This window comes from Jaculus jaculus, chromosome 4, assembly GCF_020740685.1.
Source record: "Jaculus jaculus isolate mJacJac1 chromosome 4, mJacJac1.mat.Y.cur, whole genome shotgun sequence".
Taxonomy (NCBI): domain Eukaryota; kingdom Metazoa; phylum Chordata; class Mammalia; order Rodentia; family Dipodidae; genus Jaculus; species Jaculus jaculus.
This window is the reverse complement of record NC_059105.1, coordinates 132,030,972-132,053,358: the sequence shown is the minus strand read 5'-3', so window position 1 is coordinate 132,053,358 and position 22,387 is coordinate 132,030,972. Positions and strand designations below refer to the sequence as shown.

Here is a 22,387-nt window from a genome sequence, read left to right as displayed (position 1 = left end):
TGCAATTTTTTTTTTAACCATTACCAATGCCAGAGCTTCAGGATTCTCCTAATTTTGCCTCCCATTGCAGTAGGTGGTTTGGTATTACAATTTGGCTTTTACCTGGATTCTAGAGATCTGAACTCTGGTTATCAAGATTGCACACAAAGTGCTTTAAACCACTACTATATGACATTTCATGAGTTCTATAGAAGACATAGATAGATATTTCCCTTTTATACTTAATGTATTGTTTTGTGTTTTTCTACTGGACCCAGAAATGCTGAGTGGAAACTGTCAAGAAGGTATTATAAACTGGCATTGATAGTTGTACTCTGACATATTTTCAATTTAAATATAGTAATATAAGCAAAATCTATATTTTAAAAATTAGACTAAAGACACACAGCAAAGGTTTTAAAGGTTTCTCTTTGAAAAGATGATATCTTACAGTACATACAAAAATACTCTGAAAATACATACGACTTCATTTACAAAACACTAAGTCAACATATTAAAAGAATTACATGGTTATGGATTTTAATAAACAGCATGCATTCGTGAAACTTAAAAAATATTAAGAAATGCACTGAAAAAAGCAGTGTAAAAAAAGACAACTCATATAGTTTAAATAAAGATTACAAAGGTCCTGAGCCAATTCATGGTTGGTAACAATGTCATTCAAAAATACCTTTAGGTTTTAATAAAATCCACTGCTTATTTCTGCATGCCTAGTCAGAGAGATACTGTTTGGAGTTGTGGGGTTAAGTTATGGTCAGGAATTATCATGCTGAGTTAAATTTTACACCTCAAACATACAAGTTGGCCATACTTAAAAGTACCTTATTGATGGTGGAATGAATTTTTCCTCAGTAAAAAATACCAATCAACTAACAAGAATTTCATGAGATAGCAAGATATGTAATAATTTTACCATTCATATACTGACTTTCAGTATCCTGGTTATATTTTGATTTTTAATAAAGATGCATTTATTGAAGGCCTCCATGGGAGGCAAAATACAGAGAATTTATGGTGCCAATTCTTTCGTAATCACTGGACTAATCCTCCCTGGAAAATATGCAACATTTGGACAGAACGGCACAAAAGCAGTTAATTTATGTGCCAATCTGAAAAAATAATTTAAATTAACAAAATAGACAATACATCTACACAAATGAAGAAAGCAGGAAAGATATCTCACATTCATTAATCTCAGGTTTTACAAACTGGCTTCAATGCTAAAGTAATATGTTAACATTTTTAAAATTACAAGACAATTTTTTTTTGTTTTTTTTTTTTTCAGCTCTATACAATGATTACAACATAAGACTTAAAAAAAAAAAAAAAAAAAGTTCAGTACTTGTTTTGTTAGAGTCCAAGTGGCCAAGAACTGGTTCCCATAACAGAGAAACAAACATCAAAAGTTAAGGCAGTAAAACCTTGAAATGCAAAGCCATGATATTGTGGACAACAAGTTGACAGCAGGTGATCCTCCGAGGAGTGTACGGAGCAATCAGTGAGAGAATGCGGTAGCATCTGAGGGACAAAGTGTGAGGATTCAATACCACTTCCAGGACATTAGGCTGATGATTGCAACTTTCACATATTTATGGATGGTGGTGGCCATTTCTGTTTGAAAGCGTAGCTGTTGTCTATGCCACTGTATGACTACAGGTTCACGTCAGTGAGGGAGCACAGCTTTTACCGATTAAGGGTCAGCCGAATGGAATTTTTAATGACACGGATATTATTTGCTGGAACGGGAGATGATGAATCTGGTAGTTCTTTACTGGGTAGTCTCTATTAGAAATGGAAAGAAACAAGAGTATTTATACATTATAAAATCTATTTAATAAATAAGTCACAAATCTCTTTCTCCAAGACGCTGAAACTCCTAAACACTCAAGAAATGTGTTCATTCATACATATTTCTTGTTTTGGGAATTTTCCATTTCCTTTTTTTCTAAGCTGTATGATTTGAGAAGCAGAGAGTCAGGGAAAAGGATACCATCCCTGATCTGAGGAGTGCATACAGAACTCAGCTTTGCTAGTCAGGCAGTGATAGAGAGCTGACTAACGAAAAAGTCTTGTGGGACCAGAAAAAAACAAAACGAACAAACAAAACAAAACAAAACAAAAAAACAAACCCACAGTATTATGTCCCTCCATTAGCAATAATTAGTTTCTTCATCCTAACTGTGATTAAGTTCAGGCTGGGCCCCTTCTGGATGCTACACCCAGGTGTGCTGACTTTTGGGGAGCCTTTTCCTCTTTTTCAGCTCCTGGGCTATTCATCTCTCAGCATCTGAGGTTTCTGCCATTGGTAAGGTTTTGGCCTTCCCCACCCTTAGCTGCCATAATGGGCCCTTAGACCATGTGGGTATAGCCTTTTGGTTCTCAGTCTAGAGTCCCCTGCCATTCCCCTTCTTTGGTCCTCAGATTCTCCCTCACCCCTCCTGGCTTCTGAATAAGTAATTTAATAATCATTGTTCTCAGTCTGGTTTATCCAATTCTCTGGTTAAAAGCAGACACAAGCTTGGGTTTGGGGTTTGTGTTTGAACCCACAAAATAAAGTAGGTGCCACTTCACTATGAATCTATTACTTATCATCTATTACCTTTTTGCGTGATGTATCAATGGTTGGAATAGGCATAGATTCTCCTCCAATGGTATCCTAAAAAAGAGAAAAACTAAATATACACATGAAACTTTCTTTCCTATAGGTACCACTTATTCATACTTGGAATACAGCACAACCAAAACCTCATGGACCTGAGGTATTTTCTAAATACAGGTAGGGACTCACTCTAACCCAAGCTGGTCTGAAATTCACTATGTAGTCCCAGAATGGACTTGAACTCACATATATCCTACATTGGACTCTCAAGTGCTGGAATCAAAGGCCTGCACCACCACACTTGGCTGATACACTGCTCTTAAAATTAAATATCCTGGCGAAGCATGGTGGTGGTGTACACCTTTAATACCAGCACTTAAGAGTTTGAGGTAGGAAGATCACTGTGAGCTCAAGGCCACCCTGACTACATAGTGAATTCCATGTCAGCCTGAGACCCTATCTGGGAAAAACGAAGGGGGAAAAAAAAAAAGTAAATGTCCTAAAGCACAATACTAAAATATTTACCAGTGATTTCCTTTTTCTTTCTTCAGCAGTACGTGAGTCCTTAAGTGTAGTTTCAAGTCGAATAAACTAAAATACAAGTTAAAAAGGATGCTATTATGTATCTGACAAGACCATACAAATCTGATGAATAGACTATCATCAAAAAGTATGACAAGGAAGAATGGAGGGAGATTATAACCTTGGTAATACTGTTTATGTTTATGGAAGCTATCAATAAAAGTTTAAAAAAACTATGACAATTTAATTACTACTACAATTTAACTAGAACTTAAAGTGGACTGAATTCAACTGCTAACTTTTAATTTCTATGGTTTAAATTTATCTTTTGTTAAATCAACTCATAGTCTAACAACCTATAACTTTACCACCATCTACTGGAAGCAGGGAATATCCACAGAAGAAATAACATTAATGTATTTACAAATGGTGACTTTTGTATAAGGAGGAATGTCAACTAATCATTCAATTTTTCAGACAAAGCAATGATTTGAAATTATGAAGAACAAACATTGTTCCTTCAGCATCTGAAATTTAAAAAAAAAAATTTTCATTTATTTATTTGAGAGAAAGAGTGTGTGCATGTGCACATACTTCAGGGCCTCCAGCCACTGCAAACAAATTCCAGATGCATGTGCCACCTAGTGCACCTGGCTTACATGGGTTCTGGCAAGTCGAACCTGGGTTATCAGGCTTTATAAGGCAAGTACCTCAACCATTAAGCCATCTCTCCAGCCCTGAATTTTTTGTTTTTATTTTTGTTTTTCAGGTAGGGTTTCACTCTAGTCCAGGCTGACCTGGAATTCACTATGTAGTTTCAGGGTGGCTTTGGGCTCACAGTGATCCTCCTACCTCTGCCTCCTGAGTGCTGGGATTAGGGGCGTGCATCATCATGCCTGGCCTGAATTTTTTTTTTTAATCTCTACTAGAAAAGTAACATAGCTATAGAGAATTATGCTTATTATTGTTTAACTGAAGAAAAACAAAAAGAACTCCACAACTACTGAAAGCTGAGAAGATGGCTCAATGGTTATAAACATGCTGGCTTGCAAAGTCTGCTAGCCTGGGTTCGATTCCCAATATACCCAATAAACCTGAAACCCAACTACCAAGTGTCTGGTGTCCATTTGCAGTGGCAAGAAGCTTTGGTAAGCATACACATATACATACACACATGCACCCACATATGTGCAAATATAATTTTTTTTAAAGTGAATTACTGAATTATTACTGAAGTTTCAGTTTTACCTTTTCTATATCTTTCAACCTCTTCTTAGAAGTTCCATCAATAGATGGGGAATGTGATCTTTTGGGTGTAACATTCTTAGTTATATTTGAAATTCCGTTTAGATGTGGTTGCCCCTGGACAGGGTTGTGAGGTGTTGCGACTCTAGGAATAACATTCCGCCCTACTACAGTAGGAATAGTGCACACAGCTGGGGGTGATGCAGCTTTTACTGTAGAGTCAACCTCTGAAAAAGACAAAAATGATTTTAATTATTCACACAGTAGGATCATAAATGATAATAAAATAATGATAATAATAAGAAGAAAAATTTAGATACCTACTTGCACCAATGACAGGAATAGACAGTCCTTGAGCTGGTGGGACACTCAGTGGCTTTTCCACAACGAGAGCAGGTTCTGTGCTATTCCTAGTAAAATTAATTAAAATTAAAATTAATTGATTTAAATGTCACTTATTTTAAAAGTTCTTTCTACTCCTACATTACTTACTGAAGGAAAAAGCCATTCAGGGAAAATTAAGAGAAAACCTATGCTTAAAGACTGTTTTTGTGTACTTAATGATGCCTCCAAGTCTATAGTACCTCCTGTATTACTGCCATAAAATTATCAAGTTATTTCTAGAAAAAATTAAGAAACGGACAGCAAAAAAACTTTAAAAAAAATATTGTTGGGCTGGAGAGATGGCTTAGTGTTTAAGGTGCCTGCCTGCAAAGCCTAATGATCTGGGTTTGATTCCCCAATATTCATATAAAAGCCAGATGCACAAAGTGCTGTATGTAGTGGCTGAAGGCCCTAGAGTGCAAATTCGGGGTTTCTTTCTCTGCTAGGGAAAAACAACAACAACAAAAACACCTTTAAAGAAAACAAAAAAAGTTGGATGTTGGCACATGCCTTAAAAAAATTATTGTTTATTTGCATATGTCTGTGCCAGAGCTTCTAATCATTGAAAACAAATTTAAGACACTTCTTATATTGGCAGATACATGGATGGTGGGAATTTTGAACCCAGGACAGACGACTTTGCAAAGAGCCTTTAACCATTGAGCCACCTCCCTAGCCCTTAAAAATGTTTCAATTTAAAAAATCTTTTAGCAAGGGTATAGAAAGTTCACATTATTCTTAAACCAAAGTACAGAGGGACGATTTTGATATACATACCTTTCTGTTTCTCCAGCAGGGGGACTATCAGGTTTGGATGGTTTGTTTGTAGATACTGGAGAATTGAAAGGTGTGCCATTATCAGTATCTCTGGAGCTATCCAGACAATTGCTATCAAGAGATAATCTTTTAGATTGAAGTCCACCTGAAGTTCGACTGACATCAGAGAGACTTTGCTGAAAGAGAGAAAAGCTGTTAGGATTTCAAAAAAGCAAATAAGAGATATAAAGACAAACTTATTTTAAAGTATATAAAAGCAAATTTTAATGAAGATTAACTATTTTCTTTTTTCATAACAGGTTTGGGGGATCTATGAACTCAAATTTAGTATCAGGATCAGAAGTTTGAATGGAGCCAAAATTATAAACTCACCTTTTTCTTCTTTTGAAGAATCTCTGCTGGAAGGTAGTGATGAAGTTGCTTTTTCTTTACATGAGTTGCTTCAATTCTCATTCCCTCCTTTAGCATGTTTATATTGTTTGCTTGTCTGTACACTGTAACAATCAATGTGAACATGTTAAGCGGGAATTTTCTTTCTGAAACAAGAGATTTTTCCTCTCTCTTTTCTTTCTTTCTTTTTTTTTTTGGTTTTTCAAGGTAGGTAGGGTCTCACTTAGCCCAGGCTGACCTGGAATTCATTATGTAGTCTCAGGGTGGCCTCAAACTCAGAGCAATCCTCCTTCTAATTCTGCCTCTTGAGTACTGAGATTAAAGGTGTGCACCATGCCTGGCTGTTTGCTCTCTTTGTTTGTATGTATATGTATATATAATACATATATACATAATATATATAATATATAATATTCCTCCAAATACTCTTTGTTCAAACATATTATATATGTTTATATATATTTTATATATATATATTATATATATATATATATTATTATATATATATTATATATGTTCTTACAGAACAAATAACTCCATTATGCAACAATCCTTAAGAACAAACTTGCTGGACTGGAGACATGGCTTAGTCATTAAGGTGCTTTCTGGCAAAGCCAAACAACCCTGGTTTGATTCCCCAGTATCCATGTAAAGCTATATGCACTAAGTGGTGCATACAGAACATGAGACTTCAGGAGCAATTTACAGTTCACCTTTATTATATATATTGGTAGAAAATTACGTTCAACAAGTGTGAACACCTTGCCTAGGTCACAGGGCATGCAGCTATAAATCCCCATTCTAGTGTTTTTCACAACTAGCAAGAAAATCCATTATATTATCACATAAATTACTTAATGCACTTTAATTGTGAACATCTAATTAGTTTGTATGTCCACTGAAGAAAGGCTGCGTTCTACGGCAACTACAATAAAATGTGATTTTTTTTTTTCATGTACCAGTGCCTCATTTCCACTTGGGAAAAGAATATAAAGGCTTAGCATCCCAACTTCTGCTTTTTGACAAACTTTAGTCCTAACTTATATGGTTTCATTTTAGATGACATATGGTGACTAACAGTGTTTATTTCAAATGACAAATCAGGGCTGGAGAGATGGCTTAGCGTTTAGGCGCTTGCCTGTGAAGCCTAAGGACCCCAGTTCGAGGCTCGGTTCCCCAGGTCCCCCGTTAGCCAGATGCACAAGGGGGCGCACGCGTCTGGAGTTTATTTGCAGAGGCTGGAAGCCCTGGAGCGCCCATTCTCTCTCTCTCCCTCTATCTGTCTTTCTCTCTGTGTCTGTCGCTAAATAAAAAATTTAAAATAAAATAAAATAAAATAAAATAAAATAAAATAAAATAAAATAAAATAAAGCAAGCAAACAAAACAGAAGAAAAATTTTTTTAAAAAATAAAATAAATAAATAAAAAAAAGAATGTAGTGTTGGGCTGGAGAGATGGCTTAGTGGCGCTTGCCTGTGAAGCCTAAGGACCCCAGTTCCAGGAGCCACAATAGCCAGATACACAAGGGGACGCACGTGTCTGGAGATCGTTTGCAGTGGCTGGAAGCCCTGGCGTGCCCATTCTCTCTCTATCTGTCTCTCTCCCTCTCTCTCTCTGTCAGCCTCAAATAAATAAATAAAAATGAACAAAAAAAATAAAAATATCTTACAATTCAAATGACAAATCATCTGGCTTCACCCTTGGAGAATGTTAATTAGTACAGGAATCTACATTATTAAGATAAATGTGAGTACTGGTTCAAAGAATTTAAAAAATCCTATGAACCAAGAATAGGAAATATGAATGCATGCTATTCCAGACTGACAAGACCAAGACTGTAACATATTCCAAAGACATGTGGTTGGGGCTAGATGTAAATACCATTTTTGGCACTTGTCTTAAAATATAATCACAAGTTGATACCTACCAATATTTATTTTACATGAAAAAACAAAAAATAAAGTCCTCTTTATGACTACAATTACAAACCCTGGCTGTGCACACAAAGAAAACCACTTACAGATTATCAGATTAACAGAAAATAAAGCCAGGCATGGTGGCATGTGCCTTAAATCCCAATACTTGGGAGGCAGAGGTTAGGAGATTATTGTGAGTTGGAGGCTACCCTGAGACTACACAGTGAACTCCAGGTCAGCCTGGGCTAGAGTGAGACCCTACCTTGAAGCACCCCTCCAAAAAAAAAAAAAAACACCAAACAAACAGAAAATATATTTAAATGGCACAAAAAAAATTGAAAGATTTAAGAACATTAGGTAAATCTTACTCCTGTCTCCTAAGCACTTTGGTTGGTCCCTAACCTAGAAGCAATCACTGCTGATATTTAAAAAAAAAAAAAGAGGGTGGCTGGAGAGATGGCTTAGAGGTTGGGGTGCTTGCCTGTGAAGCCAAAGGACCTTGGTTTGATTCCCCAGGACCTACATAGGCCAGATGCACAAGGGGGCACATGTATCTGGAGTTCGTTTGCAGAGGTTGGAGCCTTGGCATGCCCATTCTTTCTCTCTCTGCCTCTTTCCTTCTCTCAAACAAATAAAAACAAAATATCTTAAAAAAATTTTTTTTTAAAAAGTATCCCTCAAAGCTGGGCGTGATGGCGCACACCTTTAATCCCAGCACTCAGGAGGCAGAGGTAGGAAAATCGGCATGAGTTCAAGGCCACCCTGAGGCTCCATAGTGAACTCCAGGTCAGCCTGGGCTAGAGTGAGACCCTACTTCGAAAAACAAAACAAAACAAAACAAAACAAAACAAAACAAAACAAAACAAAACAAAACAAAACAAAACAAAACAAAACAAAAAGTATCCCTCAGAGACATTCTTAGAAATGTTATGTCTTAGAAGCTGTTTTATGACTCTTTTTTTGAATACAGATTTCTATGCTATGGGTACCATTTCAGTCAGCCAAATTGTGAGACTTTAAGTAAAATCCTACATAGATGATACCGAGGCACAGCAAAAGTTGAAAAGCAGAGCTCTATAACAGTCTTACCTGTATCAGTAAATGACTGTATATCATATGTCAAGTCTATGTTGACACTTTCTGCATTTTCTACTCTCCGAAAAATTATCCCGAGGAACCACATTGAAACATAATTGTTCCTATAAAGTAAAATTTAAGAATTTTCATTAATTTTTAAATAGTTTAACAGATGCTATTTGGTAATTAACATTTAGTTCCTATATTGCTACTTCATTAATAAAGGTGTCAGTGGTTAGACTAGCACTGGTTATCTATCTTGCATTTTTCTAAAGAGCTTTGAAATGGGCTAAATAATATGCTTAAAGATAAGCCAAGCCTATTCATGGAGACTTTGCTGCATCTACCGTGAGCTTTTTAATCAAACATATACTGTTTCACCACCAATAAATGCCTGTTAATGACAATCTTATGAGTGATCTGAAACAATGCTCGTCAAATAACATTATTTAAGAAATGGATTTTTGAAAAATCTTACTCTTTGTGATGTTCCTTGTTTCCTGGGAATGACTGGGGATTTACATGAGCAAGAGTAATATACTCATTCCGCTCCAAGTTTCCCACAAGCACCCGAATCTTTGATTCTACTAATCCAACCCTGAAATAAAAGAGACGTGATTTTTCTTATGACCATATTAAATTTGGCAATTATATTCATGTAAACCAAATGGCATGTTAGCTATGAAGCTTTATGTGTCTGATTAAAATATGTAGTCCAATTATAGTAGGTACTCTTTAATGACTTTTGGCATATATTCTTTTTTCTTTTAAAATAACTGATGTATTTAATGGATATGTGAATACAAAAACATTTCATCTTGGCAGCTGGGGAGATGATGCAGTGGGTCAAGTGTTTGCTGCACAAGTGTGATAACCAGATACCCAGCAGCCTCATAAATGCTGGGTGTGTGGTGGGCTGCCTAGAGTCCAAGAGCCAGGAAGGCGGAGGCAGGGGATCCTGAGGACAAAGCTGCTAGCCTGATTAGTCCAATCAGCAAGACCTGGGTTTAACTGAGATAATGCCTCAGTGAATAAAGTAAAAAATGGCTGAGGAAGATGTCAACCCCTGGTTTCCACAAGCATGCACCAACAAGGATACACACCATACAAACAGGTGGCAGTACATAGCTGAGTGTCAGGATTGTCTAAATATTTCAAAATTCTTTTTAATATTTGAGAAAGTGAAAGGGAAAATGTCATGTGATAGGGTATTCTGCAAAACAAACTCCAGATGCATGCATCACTTTGTGTGTCTGGCTTTACGTGGATGCTAGAGAACTGAATCCAGCCAATCATGCTTTGCAAGCAAGTGTCTTTAATCACTGAGCCATTTCTCTGGTCCACTACTTCAAAATTCTGCTTAACTCTCACTCTGAAAAGAAACAAAATCTGTACCTAACTCTCATATCACTGCTGATTCTGAAGTATCAACTTGATGGCTATTTGTTAATCACTGATGTTTCATGATCATGTAATAACAATTTTTTAATCTTTTTCATTGACAATTTTAAGATACAAAGTTTTAAAAGCCAAGCAACAAATTTTCATAAAGGGTGAAGCGCTACATATTATTTTCACTATACAACAGGTAAGAGAACTTGAAATGTAAGTCTTACCACTCTAAATGGTTTTCTTCTGTTGATGCACTTGCAGTCAAAACTATATAATGTCTATGACGAACAATCAAGGAGGAAAAAAATCAGAAACATTGTTAGTCTGCTTTTCCATTAATTTTTCTTTCTACTTCTCAATAAAAAAGCAACACAAACATACAAGTTTATCAAAGGTACAATATGCTCATAAAATAGTAGCCCCTACAATTAAAAAATAACTCCCTTAAAACTTGGACTAACTACTACTAGGATTAAAGAACTCTTATCACTAATGACTTTTATTAGCATTTTTGCTGGTCATGGTGGTGGCTCATTATCTGTAATCTCAGTGTTTGGGAGGCCAAGGGAGGAGAATTGCTACAAATTTAGTGAGTTCTATCCAGGTCAGTCTGAACTATTAAAATGAGGTTTTGTCACAAATAAATAAAACAAAACAAGCAAAAAAATCCCAAAAGCAAATTTAATATTTCTCTTTTATGTACATAAATGAAAATATGTAAAATATTACATACCTATACTTTTGAAAAAAATTTGGTGGCTCAAGTAGTTTGGACCAATCTGATTTCCCTTGAAGAATTTCATCTGTAACTGCAAGACCTAAACAAAAACAAAAACAAAGTCTTAGTAAGTCTGATTTTGCAAATTGATCAGCTCCTGTGTAATGTTATGAAAAATATCTAACTCCAATGAATTATTGATTTGAAAATGTAAATATGGGGCTGGAAAGATGGCTCAGTAGCTAAAGGCACTTGTTTACAAAGCCTGACGACTCAGGTACTATTCTCCAGGACCCACATAAAGTCAAATACAAAGTGGCATTTGTGTCTGGAGTTTGTTTGCAGTAGCAGGAGGCCCTGGAATGCCCATTCTCTGTCTTTCTCTGCCTCTCTAATAAATAAATAAATATTTTATGAAGAGAAAATGTAAACTTATTATGTATTTTGCAAACAAAAGTGCAATCATATCATTCAAGTTTTGTCCAAAATATCAGATATTTTGGTAAACATCTATAAGGCTTTTTTACAATTAAGTATATAATTCTAATGCATTTAAGAACATGTAAGGCACAACAGGGTCAACATGTTTACCTTGTTTAAATTCTTCTACCATTACTGTTCGAGTTGATGTGGACACATTATACGTAGAATTTTGTTGTGGGTAGGCGGGGGTGATTATTGGCATAAGATGATACCTATCTGAAGGATTTACCTGTGAAATTAGAAGTAGAATAATTGATCAATTCTCCTATTTCAGATATCTTCCCCAAAAGTATGAAGAACATGAAATATGCCTTTAATACTAAATTTCTTCAATTCTAAGTACATTTTCCCTTAACTACTACAGTTTTTAAAATCTTGAGAGAGAGAAGACACATACATCACTTTGTGTGGCTGGCTTTACATGTGGACTGGGCAATCAAACCTGGGCCATTGGGCTTTATAATTAAGTCCTCTAACCACTTAGCAATCATTCTAGCCCTACCCCAACTATGTCTGATTACTGAAGTCATGGAAAACTGCAGAAATTAATTATTCCTCAGAGAAGCTATTAAATGATGCATCTTATGAGCAACTGTCTTTTAGAATCAAGGAAATGTACTATTATTTATATAAAAAGCATTATATGATAGCCAGGCAAGGTGGTGCTCGCCAGCACTCAGGAGGCAGAGGTAGGAGGATCACTGTGAGTTCAAGCCACCCTGAGTAAATTTCAGGTTAGACTGTCCCTCGAAAAACAAAACAAAACAAAACAAAACAAAACAAAACAAAACAAAACAAAACAAAACAGCATTATATATGAGCCACTGGTTGTCAATCCGTTTCAGTACCCACTCAGTGAATGACTTCCCTTTTGTTTTATGTAGAAGAATGAGCACTCACTCTCTAACAAAATTAAAATGTGATAATTATGCTTAAAATCATAAATTAAATTGTACTGCAACATAAAACTTTTACATACATCAGTATATTGTTGTAAATATTAACTCATTCTGAGATAGCTAGTCTTACCTAAGCAATCTGTTTTTGCATATATAGGTGTATGTATTCATTTTCATATGTGTATGCAGATGTGTCAAGGCCAGAGATTGCCCCTAGGTATCTCCCTTTCTCACACTCTACTTAATCTGTAATGACACGGTTTCTCACTAAATAGAGATCAGCAGGCTGGAGAGATGGCTTAGCGGTTAAGTGCTTGCCTGTGAAGCCTAAGGACCCTGGTTCAAGGCCTGGTTTCCCAAGCACATTAGCCAGATGCACAAGGGAGTGCATTCATCTGGAGTTCGTTTGTAGTGGCTGGAGGCCCTGGCATGCCCATTCTCTCTTTCTGCTGCTCTTAAATAAATAAATTAAAACAACAACAACAAAAAAAAAAAAAAAAAAACCCCAGATATCAGCAATGTGGCCAGTTTAGCTAGCCATCTTGCCCTGGAGATCTGCCTCCTGAACACTAGCACTAGGTTTACAGGCAAGAACCACCACACTTGACATTTACAGGAGTTCTGTGGATCCAAACTTGGGTCCTCCTTGCATGGCAGGCACTCTACCCACTGAACCATCTCTCTAGCCTTACACTAAAAAAAAAAAGAAAAAAAATTTAATTTACTTATGTGTGTGTATGCCAGTGTCTCATGTCTGGCCTTATTTATGTGTGTGACTGGGAAATTCAACCTGGGGCATGCAAGAGCCCTTAACTGCTGAGCCATCGCTCTAGTCCAGGATATAACATCTGGATCAGCATTAGAGATTCAGATCACTGGCAACAAACATACAGCAAAGAAAGGGTTACTACTGTTCAGAAAGAGGATAAACAGGAAGCAGAGGAATAATCTTTAAACATTAGAGAAATGTCCTTTTCTTAAATGATTCAATTAAACTCCGTAATATATCCACATACCCGAGGATCCCAGACAGGTAAATTCAAGTTGCTTTCTTCTGGTTGTTTCAACAGTACAGGATTTGGCCATTCCCTAAGATGAATAAGGCAAATTAATTCGTACCGAATCTCACTATAGGTGTTATATGAAATATTAAAATCATATAATATCTATGATTATGACCTACACTTTATAAATGAGGGAAACTTAATCTCTGAACAGTGAGTAATGTTCAGAGTTAAATCTAAAATAAGCACTCTCCTAACAAAGCCCACATTTACAAATTCTGGAAGAGAGTGCTATTTTATTCTGCCATTAAAAAAGGGGGACAAGGTCTAGGGATATAACTCAGTGATTAAAGGTGCATGGTTACAAAGCCTGCTGACTCAGGGTTCAAATCCCTAGCACATACATAAAGCCAGATGCAAAAATACCATACATCTGGAGTTGGTTTATAGCAGCACAAAGCCCTGGTTTACTCATGGTCTGTTTCCTTCTATTCTACTAAATGACACTTTTTTTTTTTTTTTTTTAAACGGGACAAGGCAAGCATGGTGGCACACACCTGTGTTCACAGCACACTTGAACTCATAGCTATTCTTCTACCTCAGCCGCCCAAGGATTAAAGTCATCAGAAGAGGAGGTGGGGGGGGGGCAGGTATCTGGAGGTTTCATCACTGCTTCAAATTTAAAATTTTAAAACTTAAAGTAATGTGGATTGAAAAAATGGCTTAGCATTCAAGGGGCTTGCCTGCAAAACATAAGGACTCATGTTTGACTCTCCAGATCCCATATAAGCCAGAAGCACAGTAATGTAAGCACACAAGGTCACACATGTGCACAAAGGGGTGTACTCATCTTGAGTTCAATTGGACTGGTTGGAGGTCTCTCGCTCTCACACACATTAAAAAAAAGGAAGGAAGGAAGGAAGGGAAAGGAAAGAAAAGATAAAGTATTTTTTTTGGGGGGGGGGATGGTCTCACTATGTAGGCCAAGTTGTCCTAAACTCACAGATTACTTCTGCCTCCCAAAGTGCTGGAATTATAGGTGTGAACCACCACATGTGGCTATAGTCCTTAAATTTTCAAATAAAAAAAACTTATATAAAAAGAGTTAACTATTAAAAGTATGTAACTTACCACTTGGAAAAAACTAAAAAAAATTTATGAACTAAAGTTGAGGCTGCTGCATTTGGGTACAACTGGCAAGTTCTGGCAACTAGCATTGCCCAGGAGACTCCTCCAAGGAACCCCAGCATATTGGAATAAATACCACGACCTAGAAAATCAATATATCTGTTAATTACTATTAGGATCTGCTGTCCTTGACATACAATAGGGCAGCTTTATTCATAAAACTGTTACTTGGAATTTTTTACACACACACACACACCCATGAAATTCATAAGCAGACTTTTATGCTAGGCTCAGATTCTATTAGTAAACCATAATTTCTACTTGGTCAAACAGTAACCTGCTTTAGTTTCAAATATCTGGGCTAGAAAGAGGGAAAAAAAAATCCTACCTACCGATTACCAATTGCAGTTGTCAACTATGAAAAATATGCATCTAAAACCTGACAAAATATTTCATTTACTCTATAAGGAGAGAGAAATTGTTTCGTACAAATTAGTTTACCCTGACTATGAAAGATACTTGGAGTCCAAGAACAAATTATACTTGTTTAAAGTCTTTATAGTCCTTCACTGTTCAATATTATAGATAAGTGACATATGGGTATTTATTTGGAAAGAGCTTTACTGACAATTTGACACACTTCAATTTTTTTTGTATGTTCAGAGTTGTGTAACCACTGTAATCACTTTTAGAACATTTTCATCATTCCAAAAAGAAACTCTCAAAAGGTATAGCAATCTTTTCTGAATTTTCCCCAATTGAGGCAACCAGTGATCTACTTTCTGTCTCTACAGATCTGTCCTTATTATAGACATTTCATCTAAATGTAAGCATACAATATGTAGTCTTTTAACAAAATGCTGTTAAATGCTATAATAGCATTGCATCCTTATCTTATTGCAAAATACTATTTCACAGTATAGAGAAAGCATCTTCTGTTTATACATTTATCAGTCTATGAATATGTGGTTTACTCATTTGGCTACTAAGAACAATGATCCCACAAACATTATGTTTAAGATTTTGTACATCTAGCTTTTAAAATAAACTTAAAAATACTTTATTTACTTATTTGAGAATGAGCAGCAGTACAAGCCATGGCCTCCTGCCACTGCATATGAAATCCAGATGCATATATCACTGTGCATCTAGCTTGACCTGGGTACTGAGGAGTTGATCTCAGGCTGACAGGCTTTGCAAGAAAGCATCCTTATCACAGCCATATTGCCAGCCCATGTTAAATTTTTTAAAATTCTCATTAATTTATTGGGGGGGGGCAGGTAGAGAGAGGGAGAGAATGGGCATGCCAGGATCTCTAGCCACTGCAAACTAACTCCAGATGTGCCATTTTGTGCATATGACTTTACATGGGACCGGGGAATTGAACCCAAGTCATTAGGTGTTTCAGGCAAGCAAGCACCAATATGTCATCTCTCCAGTCCTGTTTAAGATTCTGTATGAACATTATTTTTACTTTTCTTGACAACTACTGAAATAAAATGCATTTTTTTCCCCCCAAGGGAGGGTCTCACTCCAGCTCAGGCTGACCTGGAATTCACTATGTATTCTCAGGGTAGCCTTGAACTCATGGCAATCCTCCTACCTCCATCTCCCGAGTGCTGGGATTAAAGGTGTGCGCCACCACGCCTGGTTCTAAAATACAAATTTTAAAAAATCAGTTCTTGGGCTAGAGAGATAGCTTAGCAGTTAAGGCTCTTACCTGCAAAGCCAAAGGAAGCTTGGTTTGACTCCCCAGTACCCATGTAAGCCAGATGCACAAGGTGGTGCATGCATCTGAAGTTCATTTGCCTTGGCTGGAAGCCCTGGTGCCCAATTTTCTCTCTCTCTTCCCTTTTACCTCTCTCAAATAAATAAATAAATAAATAAAATAATGAAATATTTCAAGAACACCCGTGTCTTTAAAAAAATAAGTTCTAGGGCTGGAGAGATGGCTTAGTGGTTAAGCGCTTGCCTGTGAAGCCTAAGGACCCCGGTTCGAGGCTCGGTTCCCCAGGTCCCACGTTAGCCAGATGCACAAGGGGGCGCACGCGTCTGGAGTTTGTTTGCAGAGGCTGGAAGCCCTGGCGCGCCCATTCTCTCTCTCTCCCTCTATCTGTCTTTCTCTGTCGTTCTCAAATAAATAAATAAATAATTTAAAAAAAAAAAGTTCCAGCTAGGTGTGATAGCTCATACCTTTAATCCCAGCACTTGGGAGGCACAGGTAGGAGGATTGCCGTGGGTTCAAGGCTACCTTGAGACTACAAAGTTAAATCCAGGTCAGCCTGGGCCAGAGTGAGACCCTACCTCCAACAACAAAAAGTTCTTTAGTTGCATATTTCAAATGCTTAATAGTTTAAATTGCATTTGACAGTCCAGATATGAAACACTGACATAATCAAAATGAGAGTGCTATTTTAATTATTTTAACTTATGTGAGAGAGAAGAAAGGCAGATAGAGAATGGAACTCAGGGTCTCTAGCCACTGCAAATGAACTCTAGATGCATGTGCCCCTTATGTGTCTGGCTTATGTGAGTCCTAGGGAGTTGAACCTGGGTCTTTTGGCTTTGCAGGCAAGTGCCTAAACTCTAAGCCATCCCTCCAGCCGAGAGTGCTGTTTTAGATATGTGAAAACTGGTGCCAGAAGTGCAGCACTATGATGTTAATGACAGACCACATGTATGTTGATGATCACTGAAGACTGTAATAGAGATGAACAATTTCTATTGCTTGAACATATAGCTAAAGCAGAGGCAAAAGAAAAGGGCACTATTGGAACAAGGAGAACCATCATGAAAACTCAGTGAAGATGGGCTGCAGATATAGTTCAGTGAAAAAGTGCCCTGCATGTTTACGGCCCTGGATTCTCTTTATAGTATCACAAACTATGGCAAAGGATTTAGCAAAAGTTTTGTTTAAAAAATTATTTTTACCTATTTGTGAGGGAAAGAAAAAGAGGGAGAGATAGTGTGCAGAGGCACACCAGGACCTCTTGCCATTGCAAACGAACTCCAGATTGACTTTACATGGGTACTAGGGAATCAAATCTGGGAAAGCAGAGTTTGCAAGCAAATACCTTTAGCTGCTGAGCTGTCTCCCTAGCCCAAATTTAGCAAAAGTTTTTGCAGATTTCAACAAGCTTCTAAAGCACATTTGAAAGGGGGGTTGGGGGAGATATAGTTCAGTGGTAGAGTGCCTGCCTAGCATGCACAGGCCATGAGTTAAATTCTAGTACCATAATTAGTAGATAATAGACAGATGAATGATAGCTATTAACAACCCTCTTATCATAGCCTTCTGAGGTATAGGATCATAAGTATATGCCAACGTGCCTCACTTGTGTATGTGTTTGAAGCTAAGTGTTATTACAATGGAGTCAAATAAAATCTTGAAATTATTACAAAGTGAAGAGTCACAATAAGCAAAGGTTAATGTATTATTGAAGAACTTTACTGAGGCCAAAGCATATGATGTCACAGTAGTGGAGATTAATGCCCTAGACATTCACTCATAATCACCGAGCAGAGTCAGCCAGAGCAAACTTCTAGTCTTTGCTGCCTGCTCTCACAGATGTACCCTCTTTGTCTTTTACCTTCTATTTTTACTACTGCTTTTCTGTGTTTTGGTGTTGTAAGTGCTGATAATATTCAATACGATAGGAGGTTGTGCCTAAGTTTCCAGTTTAGGACACCAATATAATAGGTGTGTAGTAGGCTACATCATCTAGGTTATCATAAGCACATTCTCTTATGTTTTGCATGGTCACAAAATCATCTAACAAATCATTTCTCAGAATTTATTACAATTCTCAAAAAATGTAGTTAGAAATGATACAGAATGACCTGTGTCAGATCAGAAGTAGAAAACTGGCCTTTAATGAACCATGTGTACACACAAACACCTGTATATATAGGCATAGAAAGAATGTAACACAGAGGAACACTATAATCATTACAAGTGTAAAACAGCTTTTTCAAAGCTTATAAGTCCTCACCTTCAATGCCATCAATACATTCTGAGTTTTCATATGTGCTTCTATTGCTGACAACAGAAAATTAGAATTTTAGAATGTAAACATAAAAGGCTTGGGATACTTACGTTTTGCCCATAATTTGACTGCTCTTAGAGTAAGTCTAAAAGTTTCTTTATTTGGCACTAGATGTAATATTTCATCAGTAACTCTACAACCTGAAAAACAAAACATTGAAATTTGCATTAAAGAACAAAATTCAATTAATTCAAATGTTTTCCTAATCTTGAACTTTCAAATGCTAAAAATATAAAAGATAATAGATTTGCTTATTTAGTAAGCAATTTACTTTTGAAGAATTAAAAAGTACATGGACCGGACGTAGTGGTGCATGCCTTTAATCCCAACACTCAGGAGGCAGAGACAGGAGGATCACTGTGAGTTCGAGGATATCCTGAGACTACATAGTGAATTCCAGGTCAGCATGAAACCCTACCTTGAGCACCGCCCCCCCCGCCAAAAAGTACATGGATGGCCACCTAACCACACTTCAGCTCCTAGAATAGTATCAGATAGTGAGACCCAAGAAGATAAAGTACTCCTCCTCACACTTCCCAAAGCCCAGGTAAAAGCACAGAGGAATTGGGGAGATGAGTGAGGGTTTGCTTCCATGGTGAGTCTGAAAATCAAGGCCAGAGTGATGGAGACAGACGCTGAGGATATTCGACACCTACAAAAGCAGAGATCCAGAGGCTCCAAAGAGCTCATCATTGAAGTAGACTTAAAAGTCATGGCTCAGGGAAAGATCGTAAGAGCCACAGAGTGGAAGGGAATACCCAGAGACATTGTCCCCCTCCCCCAAGTTACTGACTACTGCTCTCACAACATGTAATCACAACCCATGAGGAATACCAGCAACCACCCTGAGGAGTACCCTCAGCAGAATGGGGGCAAGGAGGCGGGAAGAGATGATATTATACATGATGTAGCTATATGTTCTTTGTAAAAGAAAAAAAAAAAGGAAAAAAATGGCTAATAAAATGGAAGGAAATATTTGCAAGCCATATTTATCTGATAAGAGGTTAATACATAAGATTCACAAGGACCTCATAAAATTGAATAGAAACACACACATAGCAGAATGAAAAACATTCCAAAGACCTGAGGAGACTTTTCCTGAGAATATATGCAAAGTCTCTGAAGTGTATAAACAGCTGCCCAGCTGCCAGTATCTCTCATCATAGTAAAACACAATTAAAACCACAGTGGGAGGGATGGGAGATTGCTCAGTGGTTTAAGGAGCTTGTTTGCCAAGCCTGATGGTCCATTTTCAATTCCCCAGTATCCATGTAAAAAGCCAGATGCACAAAGTGGTGCATGTGTCTGGAGTTCATCTGCAATGACAAGAGGCCCTGCCACACCCATGCTTCCTCTCTGACTCTCTCTCTCTGCTTGCAAATAAATACATGTGTAAATAAATAAAGAGTACATGGAAAACAAAATAGAGCTGAGCCTAAGTACCTTTTCAGTTTTCTTCCACACTGAACTGGTAATCAAATACCCCCAAGTAATAAAGCTGTTACAATTCCAATGTAAGCCTTAGCCACAGATGGTGTGATATGCTGTTATATTCCACAAGTAAAGCCAAGTGCAATGATTAATTGAAATAAGAGATTATATATCAGTGGTTTGCAAACTCTGATAATCTATGAGGTAAAATCTATTTTAATAAAAATACTAAGTCTTGGGACTGGAGAGATGGCTTAGCGGTTAAGGCATTTGCCTGCTAAGCCTGAGGATCCAGATTCAATTCCCGAGAGCCCATATCGGCAAGATGCACTTGTTAGCACATGCACCTGGTGTTTTTAGCGGCTGGAGGGCCTGGTGTGCCCATTCTCTGTCTCTCTCTAATTAAAAAAACAAAAAACAAAAACAAACAAACAAAAAAACAAAACAAAAACCAAACAAAGAAAACAACTAAATCTTGGAGCTGGGGAGATAGCTAAGTAAGTAGAGGCACTTGTTTGCAAAGCCTGCCACCCAGGCTCGATTCCCTGGTACCCACAAAAAGGGAGATGCACAAAGTGGTGCATGAGTCTGTAGTTTGTTTGTAGTGGCAACAGGCCCTGGTATTCCCATTCTCTAAAATTATATATATAGAACACTAAGTGTTTGGGATGGGGAGATTGCTTGCTTAGTGGGTAAAGTACCTGCTGTATAATCATGAGGACCTGAGTTGAGATTTCAAGCACCCATATGTGCTGGGGAGGATACTCAAGACTTTCTGCTTAAGTCAGTAACAGGTAATTATAGAAATACAGGAAAATCTAGAAACAAGTTTGTTTATATTAATTTATAATAGGTTTGTTATTTCAAAATTAAGTAGTGTATTTTTAAAAACTTTTTTTTGGGGGGGGGCATCGTTTTCAAGGTAGGTTCTGGCTCCAGCCCAGGCTGACCTGGAATTCAATCTACAGGGTAGCCTTGAGCTTACAGTGATCCTCCTATCTCTGCCTCCCAAGTGCTGGGATTAAAGGTGTGAGCCACCACACCCAGCTTTTTTTTGGTATTTCAAGGCAGGGTCTCCCTCTAGCCCAGTATGACTTGGAATTTACTATGTAGTCTCAGGGTGGTCTTGAATTCTCAGCAATCCTCCCAATTGCTTGGATTAAAAATATGCTCCACCATGCCCGGCTTTAATTTTCTTAATTTACTTACTTGCAAATTTAGGGAAATGAGATAGAGAATGGGTGCACCAGGGCCTCCAGTCACTGCAAATGAACTCCAGATATATGCGCTGCCTTGGGAATCTGGCTTATGTGGGTACTGGGGAACTGAGTCTCGAACCAGGGTCTGTAGGCTTCACAGCAAGTGCTTAACTTCTAAGCTCTCTCTCCAGCCCTTTAACAACTTTAAAAAAAAAAATAAAAAAAAAAACAAGCTTTTGCAGGCTGGAGAGATGGCTTAGTGGTTAAGTGCTTGCCTGTGAAGCCTAAGGACCCTGGTTTGAGGCTTGATTCCCCAGGACCCATGTTAGCCAGATGCACAAAGGGGGCACATGTGTCTTGAGTTTGTTTGCTTTTTAAAAAATATTTTGTTTTTATTTATTTATTGAGAGAGAGAGAGCGAGAATATGGACACATCAGGGCCTCTAGCCACTGCAAACAAACTCCAGATTCAGGTGCCTCTTTGTACATCTGGCTTATGTGGATACTGGGGAATCAAACCTGGGTCCTTATCTGCTAAGCCATCTCTCTAGCCCATTTTTTTTCTTAAATATGGTAAATATTAGACTGATATAACTTATATAAATGAAAGTTTTTTGGGATTCTCAATAAGTATTAAAGATTTATAGGAGTTCAGGGAAAGTAAGTTATAAACCACAATTCTTTTCTTTATCTGTTGCTGTTTTTTCAAGGTAGAGTTTCACTCTAGCCCAGGCTGACATGGAACTCTATATAGTCCCAGGAGGCCTCAAATTCACAGCAATCCTCCTACCTCTGCTTCCCAAAGCTGGAAAAGCGAGTTCACCACAATTATTATTTTTTAAGAAAATATTTTATGAGGCACAATTGTACATATCAGCAACTTTTGAAATAAATGTGATTTTTCTTTGGATGTTTAAATGTAGTTGCATTTTCTGTATAAAGAATAATATGAGGGCTGGGGAAATGGTTTAGTGGTAGTGGTTAAGGTGCTTGCCTGCAACTAAAGTCCCAGGTTCGATTCCCCAGGACCCATGTAAACTAGATATGTAAGTTGGCACACGTGTTTGGAGTTCATTTGCAGTGGCTGGAGGCCTTGGCACACCCATTTTCGCTCTCTCTGTATCTACTTCTTTTCTGTTAAATAAATTAATTAAATATACATAAGATTTAGAAAAAA

General features: G+C 37.4%; 1 protein-coding gene across 2 annotated transcripts in view; it reads right to left on the bottom strand.

Annotated features, from left to right (window-relative positions):
* Window positions 1–440: 440 nt before the first annotated feature.
* Window positions 441–22,387, bottom strand: part of Papolg (poly(A) polymerase gamma) — a 40,159-nt gene continuing 18,212 nt past the window's right edge. For both annotated transcript variants that reach the window (XM_004665523.2, XM_045148075.1), the window contains exons 8-22: window positions 18,631–18,720; window positions 14,538–14,676; window positions 13,419–13,491; window positions 11,612–11,732; window positions 11,036–11,120; window positions 10,527–10,580; window positions 9,389–9,508; window positions 8,923–9,032; window positions 5,900–6,021; window positions 5,528–5,703; window positions 4,691–4,776; window positions 4,370–4,593; window positions 3,125–3,190; window positions 2,600–2,656; window positions 441–1,782 (exon numbers count right to left, since the gene is read on the bottom strand). In XM_004665523.2, coding sequence (XP_004665580.1) covers window positions 1,684–1,782; window positions 2,600–2,656; window positions 3,125–3,190; window positions 4,370–4,593; window positions 4,691–4,776; window positions 5,528–5,703; window positions 5,900–6,021; window positions 8,923–9,032; window positions 9,389–9,508; window positions 10,527–10,580; window positions 11,036–11,120; window positions 11,612–11,732; window positions 13,419–13,491; window positions 14,538–14,676; window positions 18,631–18,720 — 1,622 coding nt within the window. In that variant the 3' untranslated portion in view covers window positions 441–1,683. The remainder of the gene's footprint in view (window positions 1,783–2,599; window positions 2,657–3,124; window positions 3,191–4,369; window positions 4,594–4,690; window positions 4,777–5,527; window positions 5,704–5,899; window positions 6,022–8,922; window positions 9,033–9,388; window positions 9,509–10,526; window positions 10,581–11,035; window positions 11,121–11,611; window positions 11,733–13,418; window positions 13,492–14,537; window positions 14,677–18,630; window positions 18,721–22,387) is intronic.